The 9,957-nt window shown below is 68.5% G+C and overlaps 1 protein-coding gene across 1 annotated transcript; it reads left to right on the top strand.

Annotated features, from left to right (window-relative positions):
- Window positions 1-3,740: 3,740 nt before the first annotated feature.
- Window positions 3,741-7,540, top strand: HMX1 (H6 family homeobox 1). The gene is made up of 2 exons (XM_042934072.1): window positions 3,741-4,134; window positions 6,888-7,540. The coding sequence occupies exons 1-2, from the start codon at window positions 3,741-3,743 to the stop codon at window positions 7,538-7,540; spliced, it is 1,047 nt and encodes a 348-aa protein (XP_042790006.1).
- Window positions 7,541-9,957: the final 2,417 nt, after the last annotated feature.

The following is a 9,957-nucleotide window of genomic DNA, read 5'->3' as shown; positions in this document are numbered from 1 at the left end:
GCGAGGAGGGAAGCACGAGTAAGACGAATTGTAATTCAAAAGTGGACATTCCCGGGGCGCCCGGGGGGGTGGGGGGGGGCTCAGTCGCTTAAGCATCCAACTTCGGCTCAGGTCGTGACCTCACAGTTTGTGAGTTCGAGCCCCTGCGTCAGGCTCCGTGCTGACAGCTCCGAGCCTGAGCCTGGAGCCTGCTTGGGATTCTGTGTCTCTGTGTCTCTGCCCCCTCCCCACTCACGTTCTTCTCTCCCTCTCTCAAAAGTTAAGTAAACATTAAAAAATTTTTCAGTGGACGTTCCCTGAAATTATTCCAACCACCCTCCCCAAACAGCTTATTAAGACCAAACAAAGCAGGTGGAGACCGGCTGCAGGTTGCTGACTCCCGATGGGATCTTCTGGGATTATTCCCACGACCGCGTCTCTGCCTTGCAGGGCACCGTTGACGACCAACTCTGAGCTAGGCACTTGGGACACAGGTGCCAGGGCACAGCCCCTGCTCACTGTCCAGCTGAGAAGACCACCCGGCGTCCTCTAGGAAGGTTTGCTGGGATCCCACCGCAGTGTGGTCCCACTGCACAGGGGAGAGAGAGAGAGAGACCCAGAAGGGGGAAGGAAGGACAGGAACAGACAGAGAAGAAATAAGCGGGGGCGGCTGCGGGGTGCCTCACAGACACGGAGACACAGGCACGCTCTACTTTTGTGCCCCAGGAGTCTCTCTGCCCAGAGCCTGCCCACAGGGGATGGCAAACATGAGCTCTGGCCCTCTGAGCGCCAGAACCTGGGCTCAGGGCCCTAGGCGGTGGCGACAGTCTCCAGACAGTGCCCCCAGGGAGGAGCGCCGGACACCGTCCGGGCCGGAGAAGGGCCAGCCCCTCAGAGCTGCCCGCGGGTCTGAACGCACGCAGCCTCGGTGGTGGCGATCCCCGGTTCCCGCCTCTGCAGACGGTCCTGCCTCAGAACTGGCCTCTCCTCCCACCTCGATGCAGGGCTGCCCTCCGCTCCGGCTCTGGGACCGGCCCTGTGCACAGCGGCGGGAGGCCTGGGCAAGCGCCACGCGGCGGGCGACCTCTCGCCTCCCTGGCCGACCCCACGGCCCAGCGGCGACCAACTGCGGCTCTGCACTGCCCGCCTCGCGCGCTGGGGCTCCGCCGTCACCGTTGTCGTGACCGTCTCGGGGACCCAGCGCCGGGCGCCCCCGCCGCTGCCCCGTGCCCGCATCAGGGAAGCGCCTTCTGCAACCCCCACAAGGCCCGTGTGGGAGACACGAGAAGGCCCACGCTCCTCCGCTCGCCTTCAGCCCGTCCCCGACCCGGCGGTGCGGCAGAGGCAGGGGGGCGACCCTGGCAAGAGAGCACTGAGGCTTGGGTCCCCCCGCCTGGGCGCACCCAGCCCCCCTCCCAACAGCCTGTCACCGCGGGGCGCCCCCCACCCCCGCCCCGGCCACACAACTGGAGAGCAGAGAGAACTGAACCCAGACTCCGGAGGAAGCCCCCACGCTTGGAAATCATGGCAGTGAGGGCACCAGCCTCTCAGGCTTGAGGTTCGAGAAGTGTGCTGAAGGAGGGCCCAGGACATCTCCCTTAAAGTGGGTGGTTACGTCCCCACAGCCATTGTCTTCTTATCTGGGCACCTCTCGGGCCTCAGTTTCCCCGACTCTCAGAAATGCCCTCTGATTAGACCGTGTGGTCAGCTCCCACCCACCCGGCTGGCACTTCTCTTCCCAAACGACTGGGGTTGCCAGCTCTCCCCTTAGCTCAGCCCCTTCCGGCTCGACCCCTTGGAGTCTCCCTGACCCCGGGAGCCCCCAGAGTGTAATACTTGGAGACCCCAGCTCTCTCCACTCTTGCACAGCGTCCTCATCTACAAAAAGGGGGATAGAGCCCTCATCTCCGTGTCTGCCTCCAGGCTGGGGAGAGCCCCTGTCACTGCCAGGCTTTGCCCCTTCTGGGGCCCGATGTGAGGGCCAGAGAAGATGGGCCCGGCATCTGGTTCCTGAGGCTGCAGAAACCCCCTAACCCCCCAGAGGTCCTTCCCATCAGCCGCGGGGAGAAAACCGGGGGCTGGTGAGACGGGCCAGGGCAAGCCGGCTCCTGCAGGCACTCCAGAAAAGGCACACGGGTGCGCAGCGTTTCACCTCCGCGGCCGCAGGCCGGCAGAATCCCGCGGGCTACGCCTCGTCCGGGCCGGCTCCGCGGCCTTGCCACTCCGCTCCCCCGTCCGACCCCAGGCCCCGACCGCCGGAATTCAGGCCTGCCAGAGCCACTTACCAGACGGTGTGGTCTCTCCTCGCCTCGCCTCTGTTTTCCCCTCTGGAAAATGGGGTTGATGCTCCCGGCCGCCGTGGCTGATCTGAAACTCGGAGCGCCGGGGGGCCGGCCTGCAGCCGTCCCGGGAGAACGCGGGCAGCACGCGGTTGGACAGGAGCCACCCCGGCTGGCACTGGGAGGCAGGATGTAGCTCTCTCTCGGAGATAACCCGCGTCCGGTGAAGCCGGCTCCACCCGCGCGACCGCGCTGCGACCCGGTGGCTGGGCCGTCACCTGCTCCCGGGCGGAGCTGACACAGCCCCGAGGTGGCGGCGTGGGCCGGGACGCATTTCTGTCGCCGCGCTCCCTGCTGCAGGAACCGGACGAGACTCCCCACGGGTTCAGAGTCTAGAAACGGAGGCTCAGTGAGGGATGGGGCCTGCCCCCCCCCCCCCAAGACCTGAGCGGCCAGGGGCACTGGCTCTCGCCCCCACCCCCTTCCTAAGGCCCGAGCCTCCCGGGGAGCGGGCGCGCAGCGGGCGGGGCCACAGGGGTGGGGGTGGGGGCGAACACCTCCTTACGCTCAGAGGCTGAGCCCGGGAACGAGAGGGTTCCATGCACCCCCCCGGGGCACTGAAAACATTTTATTACGCGTGGGCACCGAAACCGGCCGCAGCCTCGCAGCCCTGAAGCCGGCTGTGGCCCGGCCTCTGTGGGTGCTTGGGAGTCGCGGGGTCTTCACGCCCCGCTCGCACACGCACCTCCACACGCGCGCACACCCGCACATACCACACTCGCGAGCGCGCGCACACTCACTCACGCCCAGCGCGGCGCTCGCCCCGCCGCGAGGCAATTACGGCCGTGGCCGGGCGCTGATTGGCCAGCACGGCTCTCTCCGGGGCCCCGCGGCCAATGAGCTGCCGCCCGGCCGAGGCCACGCCCCCTCCCACCCCCGGCGCGGGGGCGGCGCGGGCCCGGGCAGCGGATCACGCGGGGCCCGCCTGGCCGCGACCCCCGGCCCGGGCTCCCCGCGGCCGCCCCCAGCCCCCCCACCCCACCCCACACCCGCCTCGGCCGCGCGACCGCCCGCGCGCCCGGGTCCCGGCGGCGTCTCCGGGCCGCGGCCGCGCTCGGGGGGCCCCACCCCACGCCCCCCCCGGCGACCCGCCCGGCCCGCGCCGCCCCGCCCCCGCTGGCCCCTCCCCCGCCCCTCCCCGCCCCCAGCGGGGCCGGCCCGGGCGGCGACCAGAGCGGCGACGTGAAAGGCGAGCGAGGCGGCTGCCCGGCCGGCTGTCGGCGCGCACCCGCTCCCGGCCCAGCCCAGCCCCGCGCCGAGGCCGCCGCCCGCCCGCCCGCCCGCCGGGGCCCGACGCCAGCGCTCCCGGCGGCGGCTGCAGGGCCCGGCCCGCGCGTGCGCCGGGGGAGCCGCGCGCCCCTGTCCCCAGCGGGGCCCGGGACCCCGAGGAGCCCGGCAGAGCCCGACGGGCCCGCGGCCGCGATGCCGGACGAGCTGACGGAGCCCGGGCGCGCCACGCCGGCCCGCGCCTCCTCCTTCCTCATCGAGAACCTGCTGGCGGCCGAGGCCAAGGGCGCCCGGCGCGCGGCCCAGGGCGCAGGCGGCCGCGAGGACGAGGAGGAGGACGAAGACGACCCGGAGGACGAGGACGCGGAGCAGGCGCGGCGGCGGCGGCTGCAGCGGCGGCGGCAGCTGCGCGCGGGCGCGGGGCCCGGCGGGGAGGCGCGGGCGCGGGCGCTGCTCGGGCCCGGCGCGTTGGGCCTCGGTCCCCGGCCGCCCCCCGGGCCCGGGCCGCCCTACGCTCTGGGCTGCGGCGGCGCGACGCGCTGGTACCCTCGGGCGCACGGCGGCTACGGAGGCGGCCTCAGTCCGGACAGTGAGTGAGGGCGCCGGGAGGGGTGGGCCGGGCGGTGTGTTCGGGGACTTTGGGTCCGTCGGAGGCCTTTCTGGGCCACCCTCCTTCTTGTGTGCAGCGGGGCCCCAGCGGAGCCCCTGGTGGGGGCGGGTTTGGGGGCCCACTCCCTGGGTCAGGGTCCCCGTGCGGGGGAGAAGGCTTTGCAGGGCTCGGGCTTCACCCATCGCCAGACTCTGCGGGTCCCAGGGAGGCTGGAGAGCCCGTGGAGTCTGGGGACCGGGGACACCAGGCAGTGGACGAAGAGCGAGGGAAGCGGGGTGGAGAACGGGGGAGAACGAAAGCACAGGTTGGATGGGAGAAGAGGGAAGGACGGAGGAAGAAGGAGAGGGGTGTGGGGAGAGGGGAGCCCGGAGAAGGGAAGTCCTAACAGCAGAACCCGCTGGCTTCGGTGGAGAGACGGGAGGGTAGCAAAAGAAGGGGAGACAAGTAGAGCCGGAAGGGGCAACGTGAAGGGGGCTGGAGCAGAGGGAGCCACTGACTGGGGGTGGGGGGGGTGCTGAACACACGGGCAGGAGCATCTGTGCCCCCACTGCCCCATCTCCTCAGAGAGAGCCGCAGACAGGGCCTGGGCTGCTTGGGCCTTGGCCTTGGTCCTCCCGGGCACCATGGCCGCAGCTGTGCCAGGCAAGAAGGCGCCCCTTCGGAAGCCCCCAGTCCCACTCTTCTCTCTTCCTTTGCTACCCCTCCCCCTCCACGTCTTTGTTCGCGCTGAGGGCTCAGAGGCTGGGAGTGGGGGTTCTCAGCCCCAGAGCCACTCACCCCCCCCACCCCCCCACCCCCCGCCGAGTCCTGCCCCCTCTCCCCGGGGTCACTGCCCCCGCGGGGAACTGCCCCTTGGAGGAACACCCCTGGGAGGAACACCAGGAAGTCATTCCAGCTCTGGCCCCCAGGCTTGGCCAGCACCCCACACACATATATGCACACACCGTAAAGCCAGCTGTGGACTCTTACAGGCTCTTGCTCCGAAATCCATTAGTGTGTGCTGGGGGGTAGGTGGGCCAGACCCCTCTCACCTCTCGGACAAAGCCCCTCTCTGGAGTGGGAGAGACCGTTTTGCAAAGGGACCCACCTCTCAGAGCCCATACCCAGAAAGTCTGGGGTCCCCACCCCTCTCACTTACGCTGGACCAGGTCTCAGTGGTTTCCCTGAAATCAGGTGACCAAATTTAGTGCCCGTCCGTGAGTGTTTCTGAAAAGATCTGGCAGGGTGAAACGTGTCCCCCAGCTTGCCCCAGAGTTTCATCTCCGCCTACGGCCCGGTGGCAGCTCCAGGAGAGGTGGTTCCCCATTTCGTGCGATGCGGGTTAGGGTCCAGGTTTCCCACCGGGGCTGGCAGGCCTGGCCGGGTGCCTTGTAGCGATGGGGCCTCTGTGAGTCTGGGGGCTTGGGGTGTCGGGGGAGGGGGTGGAGGCAGAGGCTGCACTATCTAGTGGCACACAGCCTGGAACCCGACTCCTTGCTAGCACCGAGAAAGCTCACAACACCGGGGTTGGCCAGGGGCACACGCGGACCTGCACACCTCTGTGAGCACAGGGGTATGGCCAAGCACACACACGAGCCCAGCAGCGTTCGCACGCCTTACAGACCCTCACTTTGCGGCCACCCCGCTGTCTTCCCAGGGCTGGCGGGGCCACACTTCGCTCAGACTGCCCCCCTGCCACGCCTTGGCAGGGGAGCCTCAGGCCCAGGGGAGGCGGAGGACGAAGCAGGCCTGGGCCCGGCTGGGACCCCGCAGGCTGGCCGCTGCCGATTTCCAGCCAGTCGGCCTGGATTCTGGGCAAGCGCCTGGGCCCCCGGGGCGACCCCTCACCTGGGAGGGACCACCCCTTGTCAGCCCTGGGGGGCATCTCCTTGTGGGAGTTCGGGTGAAGCTCAGAATTTGCAGCATGAGCTCAGGAACCCTGTGGCCTTCTGTGACCCCGAAGCCACAGGCTTGGGGTGCCGTGCAGCTGCTGGGTGCTTGGGCAGAGCCCCATTTGTATGTGCTCCCTTTGAGCAGGACTGGGGGGAGGGCGGGCGTGTCTGTCTCTGTGGGCACTTGGGTGAGGGGTACAGGAAATGGGGAGTGAGTGGCCCGCCAGTGTCACCTGGGGTCTGGGGGATCGTCTGCTTTCGTTTGTTCTGGGTCCTGGGATGTTTCTGTGCAGGCGGGACGGGGAGCGCTGCGTCAGTTTCTGAGTGGTCGGGGAGGGGTCACTGCAAGTCTGTTTCTGTGTCTGGGACGCGTGGTGCGGGCCTGGGTGCTGGGCAGTCAGGGAACCCGTGTGTTTTCCAGTGCGTAGGCGCCTCGGAAGGACATCTCTCCTCCGGCCCTGCTGTGCCTGCAAGGCCTTTCCGTGGTTCAGAGCGGAGGGAGCCAGTGGTTACGGGAGTCGCTCTCCTTTCTGTGTTTCTGCCTGCGTTTTTGTGTGTCTTTCTTTCCCTTTTTCTTTTTTTCCTCGTCTTTCCTCTGTTCTCCATTGTGGGTGTGCACTCGTGAGGGACAGTGAGCTGGCCAGCCTGCTGGTCTTCGAGCTCACCTCTTCCCGGCTCTTTCTGCACCCCCTGGGTGAGATCCGCGGGCCCCGGTGCGGTGCGGGGTGCAGGGCCCTGCGCAGGGAGTGCTTCCCTGCTTGCAGCTGTGGGCGAGCCCGTGGGGGGAGGAGCCGGCCGCAGGGATTGGGGCTGGGCATCAGCCCCCCCGGGACCGACCGTGTGCCCCTCTCTCCCCTGCAGCCAGCGACCGGGACTCACCGGAGACGGGCGAGGAGATGGGCCGCGCCGAGGGCGCCTGGCAGCGGGGCCCCGGGCCGGGAGCGGTGCAGCGAGAGGCGGCGGAGCTGGCGGCGCGGGGCCCGGCGGCCGGCGCGGAGGAGGCGGCGCAGCTGGCCGAGGCCCCGGCCGCGGCGGGCGAGGGGCGCGGCGGTGGCGTCGGCGTGGGCGGCGGTCGCAAGAAGAAGACGCGCACGGTCTTCTCGCGCAGCCAGGTCTTCCAGCTCGAGTCCACCTTCGACCTGAAGCGCTACCTGAGCAGCGCGGAGCGCGCCGGCCTCGCCGCCTCCCTGCAGCTCACCGAGACGCAGGTCAAGATCTGGTTCCAAAACCGCCGCAACAAGTGGAAGCGGCAGCTGGCGGCCGAGCTGGAGGCGGCCAGCCTGTCCCCGCCGGGCGCGCAGCGCCTGGTCCGCGTGCCGGTGCTGTACCACGAAAGCCCCCCGGCTGCCCCCGGGCCCCCCGCCGCCGCGCTGCCCTTCCCGCTGGCGCCCGCCGCGCCCGCGCCGCCCCCGCCGCTGCTCGGCTTCTCCGGGGCCCTCGCCTACCCGCTGGCGGCCTTCCCGGCGGCCGCCTCCGTGCCCTTCCTTCGGGCGCAGATGCCCGGCCTGGTGTGAGTCCCACCCGCTGGGCCCACTGCGGGTGGCCGCCGGGGACCCCCGGGGCGCTCCGAGGGCCCCTCTGCCCCCCGTGGCAGGCTGCGGCCCTGGCCCGAGTCCTGTCCCAAGCTCGTGCAGAATGTAACAGGGGTGTCTTCGACCGCGGCTTCCAAATAGGCCGGATCCCTGGCAGGGAAGAGGGCATCACGGAGAGGCAGTGCGCCCGGCAGGCAGCCCGGAGCCCCACAGGCCAGGCCTCAGCCGCTCGCAGCCAGCGCGGGCCCAGTCCGAAGCAGGCACACGGGCCGTCAAAGGTGCTTGGAAGCCACCGCTCCCCGTCTCGCCGCCCCCCTCCCCCAACACAAACGTCCCTTCCCAGGACCGCGTGGAGCCCAGACGGCAGGCCTCGGGAGGACTGTGATCAGCCTCATGGCCTTGCCAGTGGGCCCAGCAGAGGGGAGCCCCAGGGAGAGCGCCCATGTGGAGGGGCCGGGGAGAAGACCCCGCCAGGTGGCCCTTCGCCAGACTGTTTGCTCTGCGCCCCCGGGGCGGACAGGAGCTCCTCTCCCGGGCTGCGGCCTCCAGCTCTTCTGGCGAAGACTTTTTTAAAAACAAATCTACTTATTTGCGTAACGGAATAAAAGGGACGTTTTCTGGACGCTTTCTGCCGCTGTGTGGTCCCTGGGGCGGGGGCCCCCTCAGAAGCGCCTGTCCCTCCTTCCTGGAGCTCTTTGCAATTCGGGAGCCCAGGTCTGGGGACTTCCCCCGGAACAGGAGGCCCAGCAGGACCTCAGGGGAAGTCATGGTGGGGAGGGCGAGGGCACCGAGCATCCTGTGTCCCACGGGTCCTGGGGCCTCCACAGAACCCGAAGCCATGAGTCGAAGCACCTGCTGGCACTCTCCTTTGGCACGAGCAGCTGCCGGCTGTGTGGCTCCCGCATCCGACTCCCCTTCCTGCACTAGCTCTGAGAGGCACCATCACGGCTGGCATACCCGCTCTTCTTTCGGCCCAAACAAAACCCAGTCCCAGCAAGGTCAGGGGGCAAACGCGGCTCTCCAGCTTGCCTGTGCCCCTGGGCCATCCGCAGGCTCTGGCAAGCTGGGGACTGAGCTGATGGGCTCTGAACAAAGCTTATTCCAATAGCCTGCATTACGGTGGCCGCCAGCCTCCATCACCCCCCCCCCCAAGACCGGATTTCGGGGTGAATACAGGGTCCCCTGTGAGGGTGTTTGGGAGGGTCACTTCTGTAACAGAGTCCGGTCCCCTTGAAAACCTGTCTCTGTCCCTCAGCTTCAGCCTCCCGGGTTGAGACACACAGCATCCGGGCCACACTAGGGGCTCGGTGTTCTCCCTCCGCGGAGGCAACAGACGGCCCGGGAGAAGGCGCCACCGGGATCTTCCCTGGGCTGGCAGTCCATCTGTCTGTCTACCCCTGCCATCCAGCTCCCGGCCCCCAGCTCCCAGCTCCCTGAGGCTGGGTCCCAGAAAGTGGGGCCTCCTGCAGGGGCAGCCAGTGCCCCCTCTGGGTCTGTGCCTTGGGGCTCGTGGTGCCTGCAGAGCGTAAGGGGGTGGGCATCAGGAGACACTCCGGGATCCCTCACCCAGCGCAGCCCCTGCCCCCCAGGTGCATTCCCAGCTGCCACCTGAGCCCCCCTGCAGCCCTTCCTGGGCTGACTCTCCTCTGGCTTAGCGTGGGGAAGCTGCCCACACTGCTTTTCTCCAAACTAGGTTTCATTTCAACTTTGGAAGGGACTTACAGGATCCGCTTCAAGAAAACAAATTTGCTGCTAGTTACTTTCAAAGGCCGGGTCCGGTCAGCGGCCACAGGGGGCAGTGGGGGGCAGGAAGCCCCTAGCAGCTGCTGCAAGAGCAGCACAGACCGTCCCTCCATCTCCCCTCCTTCCCCCTCCCATCCTGCCCGCTGCAGGCTTCCGAGCTCCTGCCTCAGGCTCCCCCTGGGGTCCCTGCCCTCTCTTCTTCTCTTGCTTTTGTGGTGGCCTCTTGAAGCCAGTGGACCCATGGCTGCCAGTCCTCCAAAGGATGCGACCAGCCTTCCGCCAGCAGACCCAGCCGCACCACAGAGGCCTCAGGGCCGTGCTCTTTCCCTAAACACGCCAGGCCGGCACCGGGCGGGTTCTGGCGCTCCTCGCGGCACCCTCTCCGTGGTACAGAGAGGAAATGGTTCTCAGGGACCGCCAAGGTCAGGGGACTTCTAGATCGCAAATGCTACAAGTCAGAGGGGTTATCAGCACGATGCAACCTGCAACCCTTTGATTTGACTGTGGCTGGCGTGGTCCGTCGGAAGCTGCTCACCACTGGGCCGTGTGGGTCGGAACCACAGTCCCAGCGGGGGTGGGGGGGAGGGGGGGAGGGAGAGGAGAGTGCAGGTGCCCCGCGTCCAGAACCTCCCCTCTGCCCACCAGGAAGCAAGAGC

This window comes from Panthera leo, chromosome B1 (assembly GCF_018350215.1).
Source record: "Panthera leo isolate Ple1 chromosome B1, P.leo_Ple1_pat1.1, whole genome shotgun sequence".
NCBI lineage: Eukaryota > Metazoa > Chordata > Mammalia > Carnivora > Felidae > Panthera > Panthera leo.
The sequence above is the reverse complement of the archived record's forward strand: the minus strand, read 5'-3'. Positions and strand labels throughout refer to the sequence as shown.